Source organism: Lichenostomus cassidix, chromosome 3 (genome assembly GCF_008360975.1).
Source record: "Lichenostomus cassidix isolate B80296 chromosome 3, HeHo_3.0, whole genome shotgun sequence".
Lineage (NCBI taxonomy): Eukaryota > Metazoa > Chordata > Aves > Passeriformes > Meliphagidae > Lichenostomus > Lichenostomus cassidix.
This window is the reverse complement of record NC_139483.1, coordinates 24,805,832-24,832,037: the sequence shown is the minus strand read 5'-3', so window position 1 is coordinate 24,832,037 and position 26,206 is coordinate 24,805,832. Positions and strand designations below refer to the sequence as shown.

At 36.2% G+C, this 26,206-nt stretch overlaps 1 protein-coding gene across 1 annotated transcript in view; it reads left to right on the top strand.

The window, feature by feature from the left end:
• The window catches only part of LRPPRC (leucine rich pentatricopeptide repeat containing), an 87,134-nt gene extending 61,175 nt beyond the window's left edge, over nt 1-25,959 (top strand). The window contains exons 26-38 of the mRNA XM_085054975.1: nt 19-87; nt 335-425; nt 2,798-2,940; nt 3,052-3,133; nt 7,005-7,128; nt 10,784-10,872; nt 14,121-14,325; nt 16,332-16,471; nt 16,633-16,748; nt 19,778-19,852; nt 21,362-21,446; nt 24,013-24,155; nt 25,463-25,959. Coding sequence (XP_084911101.1) covers nt 19-87; nt 335-425; nt 2,798-2,940; nt 3,052-3,133; nt 7,005-7,128; nt 10,784-10,872; nt 14,121-14,325; nt 16,332-16,471; nt 16,633-16,748; nt 19,778-19,852; nt 21,362-21,446; nt 24,013-24,155; nt 25,463-25,519 — 1,419 coding nt within the window. The 3' untranslated portion in view covers nt 25,520-25,959. The remainder of the gene's footprint in view (nt 1-18; nt 88-334; nt 426-2,797; nt 2,941-3,051; nt 3,134-7,004; nt 7,129-10,783; nt 10,873-14,120; nt 14,326-16,331; nt 16,472-16,632; nt 16,749-19,777; nt 19,853-21,361; nt 21,447-24,012; nt 24,156-25,462) is intronic.
• Nucleotides 25,960-26,206: the final 247 nt, after the last annotated feature.

Sequence of the window (26,206 nt, the reverse complement as noted above, 5' to 3'; positions counted from 1 at the left end):
TGTGGAAATATCTTACAGACTCCTGGCTTGAGAGCACACCCTGGAAGATTGCGGTGGTTTGCAAAAAAGTGTATATCAAATAATAAGGTATGTGACTCATATGATGTGTTCTATGGAACTGTCATTTTATTCCAAGAAAAATTGTTTTGAAGTGTTTTCTCACTTGATTTTTATGTTTGTGAAAGGACATGTGACAGGCTGATGAGGTGAACTTAATGCTGGTGTATACTTAAAACAGAAATATTATTTTAGCTGAATGCACACAGCATGTTTGAGCACATATACAGAAAAATAATTGTCTGTGGTATAACTATGTTCTTCGTTCTTTTTGAAGATGGAAACTTTGGAACAGTTGGTAGAAATAACTCAAAATCTATTTGAATGTGATAGAGATGAGATGTACTATCACCTTCTTGAACTGTGTGGTAAGTGAGCTTGAGCTCTTTTTCATGTTTGTAATCTATTTTCCTTTGTGGCTGGAGATGGGACATAACCCTGAAGAGAAATTACATCTTGATACACATTTAATCTGGGTACGATTTCTGAGATGTTTTGTGGGGAGGAGAGGTCAGGGTTTTGGGTTTTTTTAATCTGCAGACCTGAACACTTAGTATAGTCTGTGTGTATATATATATATATGTGTGTCTGAATTCATGTATGTAGTGTAACACGTAGTATAGGTTTATATAGCTCAAATCTTCCAATCCATGCTATTGTAATTTTAAAGTTAACTCTGTTTTGGCTTTCAATATGCTTGAAGAAGAAAACCTGCTCATCTGCTATCTTCATAACTGATAAAAGTCTGGGGTCTCTTGTAAGTGGATCTGGTTCTGAAAGGTGCATACATTTTTTTAATTTATCAGTTCTTCACCAGCCACAACCTAACTTTTGCATCATTTATAGGCATGAAACAGTTTTTAGAACTGAACGTTCATTTCTGTGCTACAGACTTAGGGTAGGATGTATCTAAAATAGTTTTTGTTCCTCTCTTCTGTGTTTTTCAGTCTGTGTTGGTTTTCTTATTTAGTGTATCATACTGTATTATACAGGATTAACATTTTGGAGATTTATTTTCAAGTATTGAAAAAATATATCGTGTTAGGATTGGATATGGAGCACTGAATAGTAAGTTGGGACATAAAGCATTGCAAGAATTTCTATGTACTTTGGTAATATATGTACCTGTATCTCTATATTATTGAGCCTGTATCTTTATATTATTACAGCAATTGGACAGTCTGGTGATAGGAAAACTTGCTTTTGAGCTGTAAGTAGTTTTAGGCTGTTCTCCATAGATGTTTTTGGTTGGCTAGGACTACTGATGCAGGCCTTTTCCACATTGCACTTAGCTACAGCAGGAGAAGATGTGAGTACTTGCACAAAAAAAGTGGCCAGAGACGCTGTGAGAACTTTGCTGCTTTTCATTTCCTGAAGCCTTGGAAAGCATCAAAGAACACTGTAGCGTTACCTAATTCTGGCTTTACACATACTGGCTCACCATCAAAAATCAAGTAGGCCTGAAAATCAATCTTGTCTCAACAGGGAGAGAACCTTTCTATTTCTTCACTCATCCTGCTCACCTCTGGCAGTGACTAAGGCTGACAGTGTGCCTGCTAGGAAGAGAATCTTAGAAGATACAATTCATCAAATTCTGTCATGCAAAATCTTCAGTCTTCTTTCAGAAGACAGAACCAATTCCATCTATTCAAAGAAGTGGAAAACATTTGTGGGTTTCTGTCACCATGGAAGACAAAAGCCATGCATAATCCTGCTTTCAACCATTTTAGATTGCCTATCAAAGCTGCCCCATGCACAAGTACAGTAGGACTGTTGTTGTGTACCAAAGCTATAACTTCAGATCTGGTTTAGGTATATATAAAAAAAGAATCTACCATCTAGTCCAAGCAGTAATCAGAAATGTTGAAAACAAGGCATTTGGTTTTTTAGAATCACAGAATAATTTATGCTGGAGAAAGTCTCAGAAGTTTAAGCCTAGCTATTTCTTGGAGCTAGGATATCTCCAAAGTCAGATCACTTCATGGTCTTGTTTAGTAAAGCTTTGGGTGCCTTCAACAGTGGAGATCAAAGAGCCTCTCTGAACAACCTGTTCCCAGATTTGATCGTTCTCAGATACTCCATTGCTGCAGCTTTCAAACATCACCTCTCGCCCTTTGCTGTGCACTTGTGAGGTGAGACTGACTCTTTAAGAGTCAGCAAAGAATTTACAGGATTTGCATGTATAGTTGAAGAACTAAACCTGATTCTAATAAAATGCCAAGGCAGTTTACTGAGAAGGATGTTTCTGCTTTAGAGAGCTCATTTTTACCAGGGTGTAAATCAGTAGTGTCTGAGAGTCATAAATGCTTCTCCATTGGTGACTGCAAAGCTAGAAAATGTAAAGGCAACAGGAAACCACCTGCTGTAGGTGGTTAAATGGTAGTTAACTGTTTTCTTTCATGAAGTCCAGCTTTCTATTTACTTGCACTTATGTACAGTGATGCATATATAAATTTCAATTAACAATCAAGAATGATAGAACTGATGAGCTGGGATGATCACTTCTGCAATACTTTGGGCTGATTTCTTATTTATCTGAAAATTCATATAATGCTTGGGCTTTTCTCTGGCATCTTGTACGTATTAAAATAGTTTACAACTTTTTTAATTGATTATTATATGAAGCAGAAGTACGTGATTAATTGATGCATTATTTTCCAAAGACACCATTTTGAATCACTTCAGATATGGATTTTTATTCTAAATGTGCTTCTATCTGAAGATTTTAATATTGTTTCAGATCGAAACAAGGACTGGGGAAAGGCTGAAGCTATCTGGACTAAAATTCAAGAAGAAAATATTGTTCCTCGTGAGAAAACACTAATTTTACTTGCTGATATATTTGAGAAAAATGGTCAGGTTGTTCCATTTGAGGTACCTAAGGTAAGAGGAGTTTAACTTTCCTAGCTAACAACACTTATAAATATATTTCTTCTTATTAAAAAACATTAACACATAGCAGTACAGTAACTTAAATGTTTGTTTCTTTTAAAGGTTAGCAGTGAAGGTAGCAGAAGTGCTGCTGCTGGGGAAGAAATGCAAATACGGATGCTTTGCAAGAAAAAGAAAGCAAAAGGTAAACTGAAATACACTGTAGGTTTTTTCCTCCTTCCACATGAATTTTAAGGTTTCAATTAACTGCAGAGCTCTTCTGTGCAAACTTCCCAGTCTCTGCTAAAAACAGAATTAATTCATGCATGGATGTTTGCCTTTGTATACAGAAGAGTGGAGTGCATTTCAGTGCAATTCCTTTGATTAGTCTGTGTTTAATCATTGGAAATCCATTCCTATCTGTCTCATCCCAAAGCAGGGTGACAGAATAAGAAATAGATTTCCTGAATCTTATAAAATGAAGAGGAAATCACAGAATCCCAGAATGGGTCAGGTTGGAAGGGACCACAGCAGGTCATCTGGTCCAACCTCTTTACTCAAGCAGGCTTATCCCTGAGCCCATGGAATAGGATCCTTGAATATCTCCAGTGAGGGAGACTCCACGACCTCTCTGGGCAATCTGCACCAGTGCTTGGTCACTGCACAGTAAAGAAGTTCTTCCCCATGCTCAGGTGGAAGTTGTGTGCATCAGTTTCTGCCCATTGCCTCTTATCCTGTTGCTCAGCACCACTGAGAAGAGCCTTGGTCCAAATTAGTTAGTTTCTAGTATTTGCCAAGGTGCAGAGCATTCAAATACTCTGGAAATCCTCATTTTTTTCAATTATGCTATAATAAATAACTAGGTACCTCACTTGAAAGTGGTATAGAAAATAGAATTCAATAGGTTTAAAAATTAATTTTGCTGAATGAGGAAGATTTATAAATGCAAGACACCTAGTAATTTTCTTCTCTAAGCATAATCAGTATATTTTGCAGGTTGGACACAGATTTTTACGCTCTGAGTTTTTAAAGGAAGAATATATCAGTCATTCACGCATTTCACTTAGATTGTTAGTGAAGTTACTGTCTAGAGTTATTCAGTCTAAATATTCCATCTGTTTCAATTAGGAGTCTAAAATTGAGTCTGGACATTCTCCATATTGGGAGTGCAAAATCATGATCATATGAAATTAAGAATTGTGTGTATTATGGCAGACAATGTTTTCAGGAAATTCTACGTGCTGGTAACTTTTGGATATCATAAGAAAAAGAGAAATGCAGAAATATTTTCATTGAAAATTAGGAAAAAACCAAGGTAATGCACTTAATGACATTTTCACTAGAAAAGTGTCCTATGCCTTTGGTATTGTAAATGATCAAGTGGAGAGCAGGAGGAAACTAAACATGCCTCAGACTTTGCAGGGAGACTAGTTTAAAATATGAAACATAACTGCTATGATAACTTTGAGTATTGAACTTAGCAGTAAATCACTCCTGCATATTCTTCTATTTAAAGGTGCAGTGTATGAGAGAAGATGGTCTAGAGCTATTGAAATTGAAGGGTAAAAAGCCTGTTTTGGAAAACAGTTCCTGTTGTCTTGGGAAACTGTTCTCTTGGCCTTGAAAAGACCCTGAAAACACTAAGTTGTTGCATTTTTTTTTTTATATAACAGTATCATGTGATTTTGGTGTGAATGTAATAGGGCAGCTTTTTGAAGGGAAAAAGATTAGCTGAGTCTAGTTATGTAACTATTCAATGAACTTACCAACTCTGACACATGTTTTGATAAGCTATTCTCCAAAGTGCTTGATTTATGCAAAGTCATATTTTCATTTTTGTCTTGATTGCTCAGTGTGAGAACTTGACTCTAGGGGATCATGTAACACAATCCCAAACAGTCAGAATCACTGAAACGGATTTGACTGTCTTGAGAACTGAGACTTTTTTGGCAAGTTGTCACTTTTCTAACAAATCTTTCTACTTGAAATAGCTGATTTTGAAACCAAGAAATTTTCTCTTTTGAATGCTAATGTATTTTAATAATTTTAGATGCCATCTGAAGAAGTAATAAGCTGATAATACGTGATCAGGCATAAGTCTCAGTGTAAGATTGATCTAGGTATACTTCAAAGATTCTACTTGCACTGGTGCAACATGAAGTCAAGAAAATAATCTGAATAGGATAATCATTCCGAGGTTAGGACTGACATACACAAAGAAACTGATACAAAGATTTTTAATTCTTTATTGAACTAGTCATTACAAAGAAAAAATTCAAAAATTAAGTATACTTCCTTGTAGAAGAAGATCTTACATTTTGTGGACTGTGATAATTGATGGTAACCAATGCTTGACAGCATGACCACTAGTGGCAAGGTCCATTTTTGTACCCAACTGATGGAAAGCAGTATTTTAAACACAGAACAGCAGAGCTTTTCTAGGGCTCTCTAAACGTAAGGAGTTTTTGGTGTTAAAGAAAAATAACATAATTTTAAACAGGCATTTATAAACAAACCTATCACCAGTCAACTACATTTTTGCAAAGCATTAGTTGCATTTGTAGGAGATTATACCAGTCAGAGGTGTATTGTTCTTGTTGAACATGTCGGCTAGTCTACTGGTACATCAGAGTTCAGAACAGTGGAAGGAAAAATGTCTTCCCACTGAATTTAAACTTCAACACTATGAATGCTGTTGATCAGCATCTGAGCAGGCAAGAGAGTTCAGCACATTGCTACAGGCCAAACTAACTTCAGACCTCTAAGTAGTAGTGGTGGTGGAGGATTTCAAGACCTTTCCAGTGTGATCCTCTTGTTGTTTCATTGGTCTTTTGGTTGACAATGCAATCACTGTTGCCATGTCAGACTCTTTGTATACATGAAACTCAAATGCACAGAAGTGAATTTAATTTTTGCTGAGATGCTGTTATCCTTTATCTCTGTTCATATATGTATTTAAAGTAGTTTCAAGCATTCAAAGTAGATTATGAATGGTCATGGTAATTCTAATTATTAACCTGGTGTAGGAGTTTATGTGATGTAAATAATGAGCTTTGTGCGTAGCCATTTCTGTGCCTGCATTTCAGGAGGTTTTTGTGTATACTTTTTGGCTGAAGAAGTTTAAGATGCAAACTGAAAGGCATACCAACAGTTTTGATTAAAATTCCACAACACACTGCACTAAGTGCAATTAGTGTGATACTTCTTGTGACATTAAGATTCAAATGAGTTGTCTTCATCTTTCTTTTAAAGTATAAGAAAAAAGCTTAATGCTTAGCTGTGAAATTTGTAGAGATAGTCCAACTATTTAAAAGGTTATTGTGGCTGTGATTTGAATTAGCAAAAGGATTATTTAATGAGTCATTAAACGAAATGTGCAATCACAGTTTAGATGTAAAAGATCATTTGTGGTTCTTAACACAGCTTTCTAGTGTATGTTACAGCGTGGATGGCAGTTCTAGCTGTGTGTTCATAGCTGCATAATCTTGTTTCAGAAAAATAAATGACTGAAAAGTGTGCTTATCATTTTTCCCCCTTTTTGGTAACATCTTTTCATACACTGACAGTTATTGTGAATGCATGAAATAAAACTGTTAATCAGTCAAACAAATGCAGTGTAGTTTACTTGCTAAATATCTGTATATTTGTAAATTGTATGTTTTGTATAAATCTTGTCGTAGCCAAATAATTTGATCTCCCCATATTGGAATCGCCTCCTATATTATTTGTTAAATGCTGTTGTGATCATGTACCAGACACTGTAACTGTATACCCCAGAATTAGGTGTTGCTTTAAAAATCCTGAGTCTTCCCCTTCTAACCAGCTATGTTGGTATTCAAGCAACAGCCAAATATAAAGGAAGAGCAGTAGCAAACTTTTTCTCCTGTGGAAGTGTGTGTTGATTGTTATATACAGGCAATTTTGAACAAGATGTGATCCACAGCTTTGGACTTAAAGATGTAAGCAAAGGATAAATAGATTTAAGATGGACCTTTGTCAATGAATAGATTATTTCTTTCTGTGATCAACATTCTTGCAATATGACATTTACTTTTGGCTTTCTCGCTCTTTTTTAGAAGCCTACAATATTTTCAGGCAAATGGAAGAGGAGGATGAGTCTCGTTATCGTTCCTGTGATGTCCTTGTAAAAGCACTGTTAGCACAGAAATGTCTTGATGAAGCCCTTGAAGTGAAACGCATGTAAGGCTTTTCTTTGTTTGGGGGATTTTTACTGGCTCAGAGAGAGGGGTTAAATAATTTCTGGATCATTTTCAGGTGAGTCCTTATCTTTTAATGGGAAAACAGGTCATGACTAGTGATTAGAAGCTGTGGTAAGAAATACACCAGTGTTTCATAGGGCGATAGGCCACATTTTGAAAAAGGTACTAGAGTGACAGTGTGTATTGCTAATAACTCATTTCAAATAACAATCTGAACAAATGTACTTGGCATCAGAGCTGAAAGTCTACCCTTCTGGCAGTCTGCCTTTTCCTCTTTAGAGCAATATCCAAACAGACAAGATTCCTTCACTTAGCTGCCCGTGAGCCTTCCCCTGAATGCCTGTCCCTGCTGCTGTCTTACCCATCCCACACTCCCTGGCAGCTGGCTGCCTGCCAAATGCAAAATGGTACATTTGACTGTGATGCCAGTGGCTAAGAGATGACCATAAACCTTAGATCCAACTCTTACACTTCTGAAATAAATCCAACCTGCTGTCATGTATTATTAGAAGGAAAGGAATCAAATTAACCTTTAGTGAGTTGTATGGTACAGCACTTGCTTTAATTATTGCCTGTAACATGTGTTCTGGTCAGGTTATAGGCTTCAAAATGCTCTGACTTGTCAAAGTAGACTTAAGAAGAGGAAAAAAATTAAGTTTAAGGATTTTAAGTCTTTCAGTTTCTTCAGCTAAAACAAGGCTAGTGGTTGTCATCAAGTGTGCTCACTGAATGAATACAGTGAATCTGAAATTGCCTGTAGGTAAATTACCTAATGCATAGAGTACGGTAAAAAAAGCTAATAATTTTTAGAGCCTACATAAATTTTGATGTCCAGGAACAGTCTAGCGTAAGACAATATTGATTATTTTCATGTTTTCTTTGAGTGTTTAGCCTGGAGGGATGTCTGTCATTAAAAAGATTTGTGAGTTCTGCATTCAGAAGAACAAACAGTGCTTTTACAAATAGCTCTCAGTAACTGGGCTTTATGATTGGTAATGTTTGTGCTTGCAGGATATATGGCTTATATCAGGGGCACACTAAATCAGTTTATCAAATTGATCTCCCTGTAATGCAAGTAACTGATACAACTTTGCAAACAGAAGATGGGGGGCGGATATTTTAGGGAGTACAAGGAACGTTGGTAAAATTTAGGTGGTTTGTTTCACAGAAAATACTCAGGTATCAAAAAAAATATTAAGAAGTTCTTCAGGGAGGAAGATTGAAATATTGTATGGAAGATTTGTACATGGATTGACTGCTTCTCTGCTCTACAGCTCAAACACACTTGTAAAGAAGATGCACAAAGAAGTGCATATTACCAGCAGTAATTTGCAGATTGGAAGAGAAGAAAGAAAGTGGTGGCTTGTTCCTAGTATTTAAAGGATTCAGAATTGTCACTTCAAATAATTGTTGTAGTATGTAAGTTCAAAATTCAAGGGAAAAAATTTGAAAGACTAAAAAAGTTGGAGGTGTGTTAAGCCTCTGAACTTTGAGATATTTAGGAGTAAATTAATGGGATTTTATAAGAGGTTTTCTTCTTGGTCACTGGTCAAAGCCAACCATGATCATAACCCCAGTGCTTTTCAGACCTCTCCTGCTCCATCGTAGCATAGAAATGCCAAATAATGACATTCTGAGAAGCCTGTAACAGCTCACTGTTGCATCAAGGCAGAAAATGCTTCATATTGGTCATGTTCATGGCATATCTGTGTCTTTTTTCTAGAAACAAAATGATGCTTAAGCATTTTTAAAAGCCTGTAAGTTTAACGTTTTTCACTGAAATTGAGAAGGTAATTGTATGTGTGCCTGTGATTGAGGAGGAGCAAATCTGTTTTGCACACATTTCTGCATGCTTCACAATTTTTCCTGCCTCATACTAAAAAGAGATTACTCCTACAAAGCTTAAATGTGTGCAGTGGCCTGAAACTTGTGCAGCTCCTAATATTTTCATAAAATACAGGAAGGCTACCTTCACGTAGATATGTGTGATTATTTTTACTTTTTGAAGCCAAATTTGAAAGGTAAATAATACTTAGAGTCTTACTGTGCACATTAGCATAGGCAACAAAATAACTACTTTTTTAAAATTTAAAAGTGTTCAATAACTTCAGAACATCCCCATGTTACCGGAACAGAGAAGCTTCCATGAGAAAGTGATGTGGGAGAAGTAAATAGCAGTCCTACACTGCACTTGGAAAAAAAACAAACACCAGACAACCCAGAAGATTACTGATCTGTTGGTCAACCCAAGTGTAGTTGCTTTCACATTCTAGAACTGTTCTGAGGAATATTTACTGCATTTAGTTCAAGAAGTTTTAAATAGAAATTTAGGAGTATTGGAATGATGGATTAGTTCTGTAATAGTAGCTAACATCTATTTAATCACACTAAAGATTGGAAGATTGGAGAAAGTAAATCCTTTGTTATATGTAATTTACAGTCTCATGCTTGAATTGTTGACTTAAGGGCTTTGACAGATGGGACAAAGGGAAAAAAAAAGGCGGAACTGAGCAGTGGGTGCTTAGGCAGGGATTAAGGGGATTGGTTGGGAGAGTAAGAAAATCCTGAGTCCAGTGACTGCATTTGTGAGCCTGGGAGGCTGAAAGTGACTGAGAGGATAGTCATATTGTGTGCAATGTGAAGGATTTTCTTGGGATTGAGGAGAACAATTTAGCAATGACCCTGCTTACCTCCCAATCCGCTCAGCCCCTAAGTTCAAGTAGGTAGGCTGCTCAGTTGTTTGCCACAAGATGATCAGTGAGGTTTATCTTGATTGCTGATATGGTAAATGGCAATGCCCCCCTTTGCTCTGTAGAGATTTTGTAATCTAGAAATGAACATTTGTAAAGTTATCCGTATATATTAAAAATGGGGCTTGGCTAGATGTCATTTAGGAGCAGGGACATTTTGTAATATAAGACCAATGTGATTGCTGGTTAGTCTCTCTTGACTAATTTCCAGTGTTAGGAAAGCTTTAGCAGGGTTACTAAAGTAAAGACTGTCTTTACTGCACATACATGAAGTTTTGTATTACAGGAGATAAGGAATTGATAAGCGAAATACAATTTTAATATGGCTAAGGCAGCAAATGTAGGATGTTCACTTTAAAACCTGTATACATCTAGATGACAGAAATTTGAAAATTAATCAACCAAATGATATGGTGTTAGTTCATAATATGCTTTAGTTTATGTTTAAAATATACAGTGCTGAAAATAAATGTTTCATTTTTATTGCTGAAAGAATAGTTTTATATTTTATAATTATGGTGACTATTGAAAAAAGAAGAAAAAGTATCCAGCTTAGGATACAACAGAACAATGCAGGGCATGCAGTTATTTTAGTCATCTAATATGTCAGCATTCAAGAATCTGAACCGATTGTTTAAAAAAAATCTTGTACTTTGTTTCTTTTGTTGCTCACTTCCAACTTTGTCATCTGTCAGAATGCAAAAAAAAATTATCCTTCTATAACCATTGACAGGATAACACAAAAGCTGTCTCCAGGTCGATATTTTGCAGCAATATTTTTAACATACGAACAGTAGTTTTTATAATTTCACCTTGGTGCTCAACCATTTATTATCGTATCAGAAGCATGTCAGTAATTCCTTTCTAAATGTCTGCTTCTTTTAGTGCTGAGACCCACATCAAGGGCTTCACACTGAACAGTGCTGCCAGCAGCCTCCTCATCATATCGCAAGTTAGGCGGGATTATTTGAAAGGTATGTCACAATGCTTGACCTTTACGTCACATTAATGCCTCTGCAGATTTTTCTTGTAACGCCCTTCGAATACTTGGATAAAGGAGTCCATTTAGCAAATTACCTGCTTATCAAGAGCCTTTTGTGGTAGCTGAGAGACGTAAATTACTGTACATGCATTTATAATACAGCTTGAATATGAATGTACTTGTCATTTGACCACTTAGTCCAGTTTCCATTCCATTTAACACAAGATGGGTTTTCTTAAGATGAATCACAGCTCTTCAGACATGCAAAATTTGTGCTCCAGAACGAGAGAAAGTACAGGCTTTCAAGTGCGTTAAAATTCACAGCACAAGTCATTTTGCTTTGGAAATTAACATACTTTAGAGCATCTGAAACAATTCCCAGCAGTTGTTTCTTGCACATTGTGTTGGTTGTGTGAGATACCAGATGAGTTAAATTGACTGTTAAATGTGCATGATTGTGAACTAAATGATTATAATATTGATTTAAAAACTTAATCAAATACTTTTTAATAGTTCACAATACCAACAGTAACAAAATACTTGGTTTTCTTTTTAATGTAACAATCATGATAGTGAAAAAAATGGTGGCTGAAGAGTACATAAGGGTACCCAACAAGGTGGTGCATAAAGTTTATGGTTGTTTTAATTTAGTTCACAGCATTTGTTGCTTTGCAGCCTAGAGATCAGCTCCACATCTTACTTATTTAGGTGAACTCTTGTGAGAGAGGAAAATTCTGTGTGCATGTCGTTTTACATGCAGGCCAATGTCTTCTATCCTCATGAAAGTCTTAAATACAGTGTTGATACATATTTTTGTCAGTATCTTTAGGCATTAAAGCATCTGTGTACAAATTAAATGTATTATTTCAGTTGGGTTTACAAGGCCTACCAGAAAATCCACTTCTGAATGTGCCATCATTAAATTTTATTTCATTTCATGGTGCATAGCTGTAGTAATAACCCATACCCATGTAACATCAGCTACATTAAAATACTCAAGATAAGCATTTAGACCCATCTTTTCACTTGTACTCTTTCTTTCCTGTGGCTAATAAACTTGTCTTCTTTCAATGCCTTCGTCATTCAGTCTCCAGTTTTACATCCTTGCCAGGTGTCATTCACTGAAGTATTAGTGGTGAAAGCAGTTGCTTCTTTTCCTATTGGCAGATCTTTTTTTGCAGCTTTCAGGGCCTTCACCTGAAATAAATAATAAATTATTGGCAGATTTTATTCTAATAAATTTCCTCTTTTTTCTTCTCCAATGTGCCGTGAAGTTTTATCATTTCTTCCTGAATACTGCACGCCAAAATTCTTCCCTTCTTCAGAGCATCAGTGATGTTTCTACATTTGCCAGTCTGTTGCACTAACTAAATGGGGTTTTTTAAGCTAGGGTACTCAATTCTCTGCCACATCAACCCTCTTCCTTCCTGTCCCCTAAAAATCTTCCTTTCTGCACAATGCAAAGTTTCTCAAGAAGTCTGTGGAATTACATTACTTTGCAAAATTATATTTTCTTTTATCTTGAGAATTGGAGAAGGCTTACTCTGACTATTTCATTGAATAGTCACGCTTAGTCCTTGTTTCTGTTTTAATTTGAAAGATACTACTTGTCTTTGTCTAAATGAAGCCTTGAAAATGCCAACTACTGAATATTTCAGCCATACTTGTAATTTTCTAAGGCTCATAGATTACCCAAAGCATTTTTGGGCATGGTGTTTTTGTTGTCTTTTGTTGGTACAAAATGTGAGCTCCATTTGACCTACATCCTGTAATGGCTTTCACTTGTGTAAAACCTTCTTGCTTTACCACTTACATACCTCATCAACATTCTTTGCTGTGTTATGTGGTACATATAAAAGGTTTTATGCAGGCCCCCAAGTATAGTCCTAAGAGCTCTAATATCTTCTAGCCAGAACTTCCAGTAAAATCCAGGTTAATTTCAAGAGTGAGTTTCATGGTAGGAAATTTGCAGTTTATAGGAGAGCATTTTGAAATATGAATGGTTGGTTTTCACAAGTGTAGTTACCTGCAAACTTATCCACTATGCAACTAGTTTGTAATTTCTTGCAGTAGTGCTGCACATATGCAGCATTCAGATCTTTCTCTGTCCTCATTCTTAAGAAGTCTGGTTGTGCTCCATGCTAGATGGAGAGCCACACTTACAGTCAGGAGAGAATTTGAACTTGGCATGTGTTCTGCAGTTGCTTTTTAAGTGTTGTGAATCTTGCCACTCCTGTATTGCTCCCTTTTTTCCCTAAAAAGAAGAATGTTGAGCAGAAAAATTTCCTGTGAAGGAAGGCTAGGTATACAGGATGTTTTTCTTCCTGTAATGTTTGAAAGGTAATGCTTGGTTTCTGCAGTACCTGTATATTGAATTGGAATGGCAAGGCTGTGGAGTTCATGTGGGTGTATATTATGCTAGAAGTGTTATCCTTTGGTATTACAATTATCATCTGTGATTAATCCTGCCTATGTTGGTAAGGAGTAAGAGATTTTTACCAGAGGGGCATGTCTTTCTGCATGTGTTTGCTCATGGATAACGTAAATTGACACGAATTCTGCTTAGAGAAATGAGGGTGACTTCATCAGCTGTGGGTTCGGGGAATTTGTGGCAGATGGACAGGAGATTGACCTTGTGTGTTTTTAACATACGTAATTGCTATAATCTTAGGAGTTTTTGAGGTAGTTGTTGAGTGCTCAGTTTTTGTTCTTGCAAGGAGACTTGTGTCCTGTACTTCTATTTAAAAATTAAATTTTGGGAAACACAGTTTTGGTGCACACTCAAAAAGAGGAATCTCAGTATTATACTTCAGCAGTTTCAGTAATGAACTACATTTTTCAACTGTATTTATTCTTAAATATACAACATTTTTAGTGTTTAGTAAAGAAAATTGGTTGCAGTTTGGAGAAAAAAAAAGTCAGAACTTTAAAGTCATAAGAGAGGATATTTATGACGCAGCTGCTCTCCTTGAGCTGGTTACAAACAAATTAGTTCAATGTTAAAAGTAGCTTAATACTTCTTATTATGGGATATTACAGCCTTTCAGCCTAAATTACTGCTGAAAGTTTTTATTTGTGTATATATATTCAAGTTAGAATTCACTATCGTGATTGCAGGGCTTAAAGAATTTTTTTTTCTGTACATGTTTTTAAAAGGGTAAGATTAATGATACCAGCAGCATGGTTGCTTTCCAAACTAAAGTTTGATTTCTGTTTCCCTTATTTCTTTATCATTGTTAGATGCCTTGGCTGTTTTAAAAGGAATGCTGGACAGTGGCGCGTTGCCTACTAAGCTAGCAGTTACTACTCTCATTCAGGCCCTGGCAGAAAAAGGAGATGTGAAGAACCTGCAAGTACTTCAAAACATGCTGGGAGACGTAACAAAATCAGTTCGTTTGTCTGCCTCACTAATACCTAATGCTATTGCACTGGCTCATACTAAAAGGTAAGTGTTTCTAGGACCATGTATGTAATTCTTTTCTGCAGAATGGTGGGAAATCTCTTGCATTATCCATTTCATTCTGTTTCCATTTTTACAGTGACCCAGATGTTAAAATTCTGGTTGAGTATGGTGTGCAGTTCTGTTCTTGTATTGTCTCCCAAACACATTTGGGGTGGAAAAAAATTTAATGAAATACAGGGATAATAACTGTGAAGCATTTGGGAGAATATAAGGTCTTCTTTGGTGCTGTAATTTAGCTTTGATATCTTTGTTCTTATGTGCATGTAGAGTGTTTCCTTGGTGTTACATCAAAAGCTCTATGAAATCTGAAGGTAAAATGGAATCACTTAATCAAATTTAGCACCCAGCTTAGCATCCATAGATTATGCATAAATATATATTTTGTTTGGAAACAAAAATTTACTACCTGTTCCAGTAGTTGAAATGACAAAATATTTTTGAAAAATGTTACTGTCTTAACCTTCAAAATGTGAAAGCCAGATGTGTATCTGTGGAGTGGGGTCTTAACTTGGGGTTTATTTTTTGGTAAGAATTATAAAAGCTTGGTTGATGCTTTGGGCCTCAGTTTAGTTATCGTAATTATCCCCACACTTTCAAGTGTCCTGTGATTCAACTGTTTAATTCAGTATTGTGCTCTGCTTTGCATTTCTGGTTTAGCTGATGCTTTGGTACTGTGCTAGTTTATCCTTTGTGTAAAACCGCATGGGGAAACACCTGGAGGAGAAAGGGCATAGTTAGTTTCTCAAATATACTTTGCAGGGACCAATCTTCAGGAATTCTACGTATTTTGGGGTTTTTTTCAAACTGGTTTTGTCAGGTGGACCTCCTGTGCCTGACTTGGCAGGAAAGCTGTAGAACTCTGTAGTACATAACAGATTTCTGATTGCCTCAGGTATGCCTGGCCACAGGGAGTAGATCCAAGTGGTCCTTGGCACACCGTTCTAGTGCATGGACTTGTATGTAAATTAAATGGGAGAGATACATCATCATTTATCTCATAAGCTGCATATTTTCCTATATTTCCGTGTCATAAAAGTGTTGCAAAGTCAGCTTAAGATGGAGATTGGTGACAAGAATAAATAAATAAATTGCTGTATGGAGGTTGAGCATTAACTTTTCCCATTCCTAAATTAACTTGATGTATGAAAAGACTTAGCAGTGTAAATAATATGCACCCTATATATTCTTAAGTACCTTGCAATCTGTACTTTGATAACCCAGAAAAACAGGGTCTTACAGATATTTCCAACATGTGTTCATTTATTGGTAGATCCATGTTTCTGATACAGTTTTCAAAGCATTTTTCATAGGTTTCACAAGTGCTGCATTTCTGCTTCACCTAGAAGCAGTCATTGTGCTCAGTTTTCTTTTTCCATTAAACTAGTTTTTAGTGTGGCCTGGTAAGAGATGTTGTCATCTGAACTTTTTAAAATGCTGGAAGTAGAGTTCACACTTTGGTGAATGCTTCCTGCGTTATTTTATTAACATTTGCTATGTTTAAGCCTTAAGATTAAAAGCATTTAGATGTAATGACCAAGTGACATTTAGTATTGTCTTTTGCATCCAAAAAGGCAGGCATGGGAAAAATCAGGTAAATAATTAATTACATTGCATAAAAAGTTGCGTGTATTAATTATTCAGATACCCCCTGTTAATGTTTAGATTTTGCCTTCTGGATTTTCAGGAGACGTTTTCCTAAAGCAGCAAGCTGAACTCTTCTTTCTTAGTGAGGAAAAAAATGTGTCCAAAATACAGAAACTTTGTACAGGTCAAAGGCCATTAAAAATTATTTATTAATCGATTTATTCATTCAGTCATAAATTGTTTCAGTTTACAATATCTGAAAGAAGTAATTTTTTTTGGTCAATATTTTTTCATCAACTCTTCTGGTAAGTACAAGCTTGGTGTAGAAAACAAAAACTTTAATGTAATTGCATCTTTAGAAGTCTTGATTTCAGGAACTGAGCCAGTTCAATCTCTTTTCCCAGCAACGACCTTGATGCAGCTGTGGAATACCTTGAGCCTCTGCTTATCTCTGGTGCACAGAATCCTGATCAAGCTGTCAGAAATATTTCCTATTTGTTAAGAAGGGTGTCTGAGGAAGGATTAGAACCAGCTTTGGAAAAATGTAAGTTAATTGCAATGATATTTAAATATTCTGACTCAACAGAGGTGTTATGAAAGAGCTATTACAGTAAAACCTGCTCAGTCAGCATAAATCATGCCTGTGAAGTTTACAAAAGTGGCTTTTCAATCAAAGGTTTTCCTTATGTACCCATCATTTTGCAGTTGGTGTGATGGCAGAACGTCTGGCCAGTCAGTTTGGAATTTACAGACCTGTCACAGATCTTTTCCTTCAGTATGTCACTGCAGACAGAGTGGATGATGCCAGGTCGTTGATACAGGTAATGACATCACAAGAGGTACAGAAATGGTTAGAGCTCTTCAAAGGTTAACTGAGAAATTGTCAGAAAGAGGTGTTGTGTAGCATAGGCTGGTACTGGGATGCATGTGAATTACAGTCAGAGTAGCAGTGCACAGTTTAGACTAAACCATGAGCTTGTGCTCTAGGACTGAGAGTAGCAGTAGTATGCCAGGGTTTTTTTGTCTTCCAATAACATGAATGAAACGTATATCATATATTGGAAATATTTTTAATAAGTCCTCTGCTACATGTCAGTTGTTTCTTGAAAGCCATTTCCTTGCAACTTCTCACCTAATTTCTTAAGTGCTGTCAACAGAATATCTTACAGCTGTAGAGTTTGCAAAGCAGAAGCAGGCAGTGATTGCTTTTCATGGACTTTGCTTCACTTGGCTGCTATAATATTGTATATATTGTATTCAAGGTTTATTAAGAGCTGAATTTGCTTTCTGAGTATCACAGGTGCGTTAAAAACCAAATGTTAGTCTCTGGGTCACAGGCTCAGCTGAGTTAGTAATTGAGACAGCTGCATTTGTGCCATTTGTGCAGAGCTAAAAAGCCAAGCAAGAGGTGGGATGAGCTGTGGGTGCTGGGAACAGGCTCTGTCAGGAGGTTCATCCAAGCAGGTGACATCCAGCAGTCAGGCTGATGTGTGCATAGGCTCGTGCCTCAAACCAAGGCCTCTTATCATCTCCTGATAGTGCATGCTACTCACTTACCAGTTCCCAAGTATTTTAAACTGTTAAAGAAAAAGCTCTGCTTCATCCGTTGGATATTTTATGATATTCCATGACAGTACCAATGAAGGTGTTCAGTTACTTTTGCTGCAGCATGAAGTGTATTATTTGTAATTCCCTTGCTTTGTGTAGTGCTTTGCCTAACTGGTCATCTGAATATTAAATGTAAAGGAGGCTACAGTTTTGGCGTAAAACCCTCTTGCTGTATAGCTTGGAACATCAAAATGCAAAAAAGCATCAAGTTATTTTGCTGTTCGTGATTTGTTGATTGCTCTTTGATTGAAGTGGAATGAGTAAATGAAAATTGGGTATCACTGTTTTGCTTTTGTGAAGATGAAGGTTTTTTCATTTTTAAGCAAAATCATAATGTTCTTAAAATTTTCTGAAAAACGGAGTAATATCCATTCATGTATTCCTGAAACTACTTACAACAGCATCCAACTATTAGAATTAAATTCATGGCTCTATAGCATACTTGAAATAAAATTGTATACACTGTATCTTAAGGGCTAACTTAAAAATACCTCATAAGTGGATATTTACAGGTAAGCTTGTGTCGCTGTTGAGCAGCTAGCAGAGTAATGAAGGCACCAGTTCTCAGTGGCAAGAAGGAATGACCTTTATTGTTTTGATTTCATCACATATATAGAGTTCTCAAAAGTCACCCAGATTGGTCAGTCAGAAGCCTTCCCCCAGGCCTGATTGGCCAGGCCCTGCACTGTCCAAGTTCTGGGACACTGTTCCAATAACATCCAAACTTTATCTTTATTTATAAAACACAAGAAAATTTCTCATGGGAAAAACCTGTGCTAGCCACAAGCTTGAGTTGAAATTTCTTTGTATATGAGAAAATTTGGGGGATTTATGGCTCAGGAAAAATTTTGAGCTGTGTTAAATATTTCTGACAGCTGTGTGGATCAAGAATTCCACTAATAGCTCAGGCATAGGGACTAGGAAGGAATAGGACTAGAGGATAGGAATAGTCACTCTCCGTTGTTAGTTTTGTGGAAAGTAAACCACACTGTAAATGATCTATTTTGCTTGTAATCTGAAATATTATTATATACGTGGAGACTGCTTGCTTCCAGAAATGCATCTAAACCTATTTAAAAGTTTCTGAAACAGCAGCAGTGTCTCTTGTATTGTGTGGAGGGAGAGTGCTTTTACTGATGAGAGTCAGAAATTATTGGATATTTCAGCATGAAAGGGGGCTTTGGATAACATTTCTCCAGCTAGATTCTTTCCTCTCAGAGCACTTACTTGCAGTAGATGAGAATGGCTAGAATTGGTAATAAAAATGTTGCAGGCTTCTCTCATCAGTGTCTTGCCCTGATTTAGCACTATAAAGCCACTTTTTGGGTTTTGTCTGCCTGAAGGAATGAAGCATCACACCTTCTCACTCGGACCTTAAAGAGCTTGTAAAACCATATTACTTACACAGATTATTCGTAATGGCATAACCCAAAATATCTTGTTTGGATATATCTACAATACTAATTGATTGTAGGAATTTCATAGTGTGTGTTTTGATATGCACAATGTTCTTTTCCTGTGCATTTTGGTACTAATATCCTGCAGCTGGTAAAAAACCACACCGTGCGTTTTTAAGAGTCTTAAGTCTGACATCTTTGAGGAACATACACCAAATATTGTCTTGTATATTTTATTTTGTCCTTGTTTCTAAAGTAAGATAGATTTTTGATTTTTATCTGGTCTGTCTCAAACTTTTCTAAGTTCAACTTCTCTCTCTCAAAGCCTTTTATAAAATAGAGAGATTGAAATCAGTCCTTTGTATGCATAAGTGTAGGTAATTATACTTTAAAGAGAACTTGCTTTGTACATTTTAATTTTTATAAAGAAACGAGCAGTTATCTCCCTGACACCTTATTAAATGTATAATTAACCTTATGATCCCTAGCTCACTTGTGAATGCTTGGCAGTATAATTGGAGAGGAATAGTGTTTCTCTTTTCAATTCTTTTGCAGTCCTAAACCTCGTTTTTGTGATATATTGAAGTATTAGTTTAATTCTTTCCCCCATTGTTTTAAACAAACTTTATAACCTACCATTTTAAAAATGTTTACCAAAGAGGTGCATGAAATGAACTTGGTTTTTTGGTTTTCTTTTCAAACTAATGGTCAATTATTTACCTGGTAAATAGGTAATGTATTAGTATATTGCTTTAAGCATCTGTAATTGGAAATTTGCACCTTAGTCATTATGTTTGTCAGTAACCTACTCATGTCTGCTACATTAATAATTTCTTTGTCTTCAGAGGTGGGATGCAATAGCTCAGGAGAAGAGAACTTTAGGGCGTTTTATGGCTAGAGCAGCATCTCAGCCTGGACAGGTACAGTATTTTTTTCATGTATACAGTTTTATATGTAGCAAAGTACTGTTTCATCAACCTTTGTTAAAGTGTTTTGAACTTCACAGTTGACAGCTTTACTGGGTTTCTCAGAGCGGGGAGAGGTTATTTTGGAGAGCTGGTTACATTTAAAGAACAGTTTACGTTATTGAGCGTGATGAAAAGGAGGGTGTACTTAATATTTTTCTATTGTTTCAGTAATTTCTTGCACTTTCAATGTTACACTGTACATCCTGCAAACATTGTGCTTTAAATGTTTTACTGCATTATCCAGTTCAGTGTCACAACCTGAAGGTCCTTATTTTATTGGCTACATTGTATGAATACAAATGCAAGTTAAAACCTCAGCCTCTCTCTGATGATAAAATGCCTCTGTGTTTACATTAAAAGACACATTTCATATCAGTTATGGTGGTTTGGACATGTATCTAGTTTGAGCATCTGTTTATATTCCTGGCTTTGTGCTTATTCCATGTAATTTGAAATGCTCTCTTTTATGTGCTTGTTCTACTCCTGTCCCTCCCTCCTCATATGGCACCCTCAAAGTAAACAAAAAACCCCAAAACAAATACAACACAAATCCAAAGGCCAACAAAAAAAACCCCTACCCAAACAAAAATGCCTTAGCACACACTAAAAAATTAAAACAACCCCCCACTGCTCAAACGCAACATTGAACAACAGTAACAGCCAAAAAAACCCCAGAAATACACACCTAAGAAAAACCACATGGATTCCTCTTTTGTGGAGGAGCAGCATCAGGAGACAGCCAGCACACAAACTAGAATAAATATTTTTCAAGTGAGGCAAATGCACATTTACGTTTTGTGGAAATTGCCATTAAATACTAACTGATTTCATGTTCTTCTTTTGAAGTGATGGTGATAAATGCAATGTGATAAACACTATTGTTTGGTGTCTCTCAGAAGGAACTAAAAACATTGAAGTTTCCCAGCTCACCAAGCTGAAATTTTACTAACACATCAAAGTTGGTAGTGTGTGATAAAGATGTTATTAATATCAATAAACTGTTTTTAATTTAAAACCTGAGAATTTTTTAAATTTAAGCACATTAGCTAGAGATCTAACTCCTTTTAAGCATTGATCATAGCTACCGTTGACCTCTAGGTCATTGAAGGATGCTGAGTGTTTTCCTAAATTGGTTGAAATCCTGCCATATACTCATTAATACATTATTGCTTACCTGAAAAAAAAAACCAGTAATGTTTAGGCTTCTTGATTATGGATTTTAGACCCTTATTACATTAATTGCATTTTGTGCTTCATTGCTTTTACTATTTCATATCAGCATATGAAATTTTGGGAGGGAAATTATTATATCTGCTTTGAGTCACACAGTCCATTCCTTGTTATCAGTACAGTTTACTTCACTTAAAAAATGTGCAGTCACTGTGCTAACTTTGGTGACTTTATTTTGTCCTTTAAGAGTTCAAGTTAATGCTCTTTTTGTCTGGGCATTGAATTTCACAGGCAAAGAAGATCGAGACGCTTCTGGAACTGATTCCTGAGCATCTCAATCCAGAAGTGGTGTACCGTCACCTCTTGAGATGTTATGGTAAGTGACCCTCCTTGGAACAGTGTTTTAGTAAGAACTCTTGAGACATTCAGAAAGCTCTTGCAAGCCCTTACTTGCTTTACAGTTTGAGTCATAAAGAGGTGCAGGGGTTAGCTGAGGTTTTTCCTAGCAGTTAGGGTGGAAGAGCAAGCAGCTGACACAAGCCATGAATCCTTTATTTAGAACCTGAAGTAGGGGCTTCGTGGGACAAGAAAGAATCCATCCTAATCCATGGGGGAAAATACTGTAGAAATAAATGAATCTAGCTTTTAAAATGAATCTAGCTTTTTTCCCCTAAAGCATGTAGTAATATTGGTTCCTTTTCTGTGTGTGTTTGAAAACTATAAGTAATTAGTTCTATCAGTAATGTGAAAGGATCTTATTCTTACTAGTGTAAATTCTTTATACATCTTGTAATTTAGCCACAGTTAATATTCCAGATGCCTTCATTTGAATTTACACAAATAGTTGAAGTACTCATAAGTTCTCTTTTATAGCTGAAGTCAGAGGTGAGCACCTCTAAGAAACCAAGTGGTTTGTTTAATTATGTTTATTTGCAAGACTCACTCTTGAAAAACCAGAGCATACAGCTCCTATGGGAACACTCAGTTGGAAGGTTGTATCTCTGTGCTGTAGAGTGCTTTGCCTTTTGAACGCAGATGCTGTCCTCCAGTTTTATTACAGGAACATTTGTAACACTTCTCACATGTGTTACAAGCAAAAAAGTACAAGGACAGGAGCCCTTGTGCTCCAATCTATCACAAAGGAGACAAATAGGAATAATGAGGTAAAACACTTCACATAAATCCAAGGTATGGTGTTAAAGGAATACAAACTGACTTACTTGAATCAAGCTGTAGAAGTCCCATGATGTAGTATAGAAAATTTGCTTGCTTAGTAATGTTCTACAGAGCAATCACTACCCAAATTGTGTAGCCCTGTAGCTTCAGGGGCTAACGGATAGCTTCAAGTTCACAGCAGGGTAAGTTTTGTAACATGAAACAAAAAATTAGCCTTTCGTCACCAGCACTGTACTTGCTGCTTTATGCTGTCATTAGTCATCTGCTCCTTTTAGCTCAGTAAAAATTCTGTAAGTGAACTAATAAGGTTTTTCACTATCCTTCCTAACTACATGATGGTATAGCAGTTTCATAAAGAGATTGCATAGAATCAATCACTTGCCCTACTATACCTTAAACAGAGGTTGGCATGTATTGAGTATGTGAAGCCACACTCCGTATGAACAGATGCTTGCTGTACTCTCTTGAGGCAGAGATGTACCTGGCTCCTAGAAAGTTCTAGAGGAGACACTCAGTACCAGTGAGAAGAGTTTTCAAAACTGTTTCCAGGTTGTTCTATGCAAATGTCTCACCTGTATGAGACATTGATCATTTGACTCAGAAAGTGATCATCAGCAAAATATTTAGTACAATTGAAAACGAGAAGGCTGTGCTTAGATTGTGCTCTAGCCGTGAAGGGTAGAAAGAAGATCTTTTAAATCAACTTGTTTTTTTTCTTAATTTTAAAGTTAGTAGGCTTTCAAACATAATTTCTTATTTTAAGCCAAGTCCAACATTTTATTATCATAATTTTCAAGAGAACAAATTATTCTGCTGTCAGGCCATTGTTATTTTTAATTAGTTAGAAAGGGGTATGAAACATAGCGGAGTATGGTTATTACCGCACTTGGTTACTGTTTATAGTTATTTAAACAAATGTACAAATAAAATTATAATTGTTTGTGTTCAGTAAAGATATAGTAGAATGTAGATCACAGCTGAAAGAAGTTTGATCATCTGTCAGGCATCCATGATGGAACAAATGAAAGGGCCTTTATTCCTTTCCTTGTCCTGAGATGGGATCCTCTGCCAGGGCTAGCTTTGCTTCAGTCTGGTGAGATGCATAATCCTTTGCTGTATACCTTTTAGAAAAAAAGAAATGTGCAAGATCACAATTGCGTGGTCCATTAAATACAATCTCAAGTATTAGCTCTTTGTGTTGGTGTTTCCCATACGATAAATCTATTTTAAAGTTGTAGAAAGTTAACGATTTCTATGCTTTCATTAAGCTGTCATTTCATGCAGTTTTTGCAGTAGCCTCCCACATTCAAAAAGGAGCTCAGCCACTTGCCAGATGTTGAGTGGGAAGCTTTTTCTCACGAGAAGGGGACACAGGCTATCCATTTCTGCATAAAGCTTTTTTTCTTTCCATATGAAACATTGTTTTTGTAGCTCCTATGGTTGCAAAGATGATGTTTCCAAATGTGAACAAGTAAAACCTGCGACAGCTCCCATACTGCAGGTGTTTGTGTTCTCCCAAGCAACAGAATGAATTTAACTGGACATGATGGCTTCCTTGATGTTCACAAGGAGCTAGGAACTGTTGTACTGCTTCTAGGTCCCTAGGGACAGCAGTGAAACTGTCAGGGGTCGCTTCACTTTCATCCCAGTGCTTCTCAAGCAAATGTCTGAGCTGCAGAGAAGTCGATGGTTAAGCATGAGTGAAAACAGGTGGAAAGAAAAACAAGTAACCACTGAGATTTTTTTTGGTTTTATTTTTTCCTCAGAATTGGATGAGGATGTTGCTTCTGTAAAGGCTACGTATGAGAAAGCAAAAGCGAAGAATATAGAGCTGCACGAGATCTCTTTGAAATCTTTAGCAACTTTTCTGAAGAAAGTAGGAGAGCCTGTCCCTTTCACTGAACCCCCTGTGAGTATTTCCGAATTAAGAAATAGATCTGCAGAGTCGTATATGTTCAATGCTAATAAAACATTGCATGAATAATTACACAGGAACTAGGTCTCTGCAGAGACTCCTCAAAGGAGGTAATGTGTGAAGTCCTGGGTGTTGTGGGAGCTGTAGTAATCTTGCATTGGATTTGACTTGAGGAAATAAAAACCCTCTTGGGGCTTACGATACTTAAACTACCTCATTCTTATCAGGCACTCATCTACAGGTGTACCTTTATCAAATCTCCTTGGGGCATTTATCTAAGCAATTGGACTTGAAAAGGCTTATGGAATGTGCATTTCAGTAACAATTAATGGCTACTACTTTTCATTAATTAATGTTTTGTGTCTAGTGTAAGTTGCGGCACTAGTAGGATGGAATTTTAGAATTGTCGGAGTTATTTTCTATTGCAGCTTTGCTTCTAGCTGCCTTGCCAACATACATATGCAACTGTGCAAATACATGTTACTTGAGGGTGACAAGCAGCATGATGTTAAATCTGTCAAGGCTGCAAATAGTTTTGCATCATTCCTTTGACTAATAATCTACTAGTACCATTTTTGCAAAGCAGATTTTGAAGACATTATATTTTCCCTTTTCTAAGCAAAGTTTTTATTGCTATTTTCTCACCACTTTTTATATTCTAAAAAAAAATTCTCTCCTGTAATTCTGTACCGACTGGCTATATACTGTTTCTGTATATTGCTTCATGATAAATGTGATTTTCCTTTCTAATTTTCTAAAGAATTGCAGAAAGTTTTGATGTAAAATATTTGGTTTAGCCTTTCAACAGCTTAGATGGATTATTTCTGTAGCTTTAACATAATTCATAATATGAATTTTTATTTGGACTGTAAATTTAAAACCTAGAATGTCTGTTGCTTATATGAAGCTAGTGAAAATAAGAGTGTTTTTTCCAAGTCACTGGCATGATTCATTTTCTGATTTCCCTGTTCAATTTTCCTCTAATGCAGCCTTCTTTAAAAACGTTTCAATTTTTTGACACAATTGCAGATTGAAGTTAAAAAGTATTTTCATTTTTAAAATGAAATTGATTATATTATTGCATTTAGTAATAGAAGCTTCATTATGCATTTTTGGCAAGGTTTTCCTTTTCCTTTTATTCACTCTCTCTGGTATTTCTCCTAATTATACAGACTTCAATACAGATCTAGTTTTGCATGACAGAGAATAATAGATTTTTGTCAGGACGTAAGACTTTGTTCAGAATTAGTAACTTTTCACTTGAAACAAGGTTGAACTTGTTTATTCCCCTCTGTTTATAGGAGACATACGAGTTCTATGTGGAAAAGTGGAGGAATAGAAGATTGGAAGCATCATGAACAGACAGTTTTATGATTTAGTTGTTTATGAAATTGTTTAAATACTACATTCAATAAAAACTTAAAAAGCATGTTGTTACGTGTAATTTTTAATTTAAATCTGTGATTAACATCACTTTCTGTAACTGCAGCTGATGGAAACTGTCATTAATAGAAATGCTGTTAAAATTGCTAATGAAATATCAAGATGCAGCCTTTTGAGATTTCTGTTTTGATGTATGATCTGCTATGAACTCAACTGTTTTTTTGCCCCTGTTGATTCGCCAGATATATGTATATTAAGAAAGTTCCCAGAGGGGTATGGAACTGTAACTGAAGGAGACTGTCTAATCCCTTGTTCTTCGTCACTGTACTTTGGGGTGAAAGTATAAGGGTGAAGAAGATCATCTTCAGGATTTAGCTGTATGTACACAGAAAATAAACATGTTTTTTAAGTTTTCTCTTAATTGTACTTTCTTGTGTTAAGCATCTTGATAAGGCGTTCGATATTGTACATAAAGACAAAATACTTAACCTTTTAGACTAGCCATGTGTACTGTAGTTGTATAGCATCTTCATTCTCATAACTGTTAGTCCAGTTTATTTTATGGATACAAGAACTGCATATCTGTGAAAACATGCCCTTTAAACAAAGCAGAGCCTATTCTTTGCAGGGGTAGCAGCATTTTCGTGATAGGAGAACTGGTG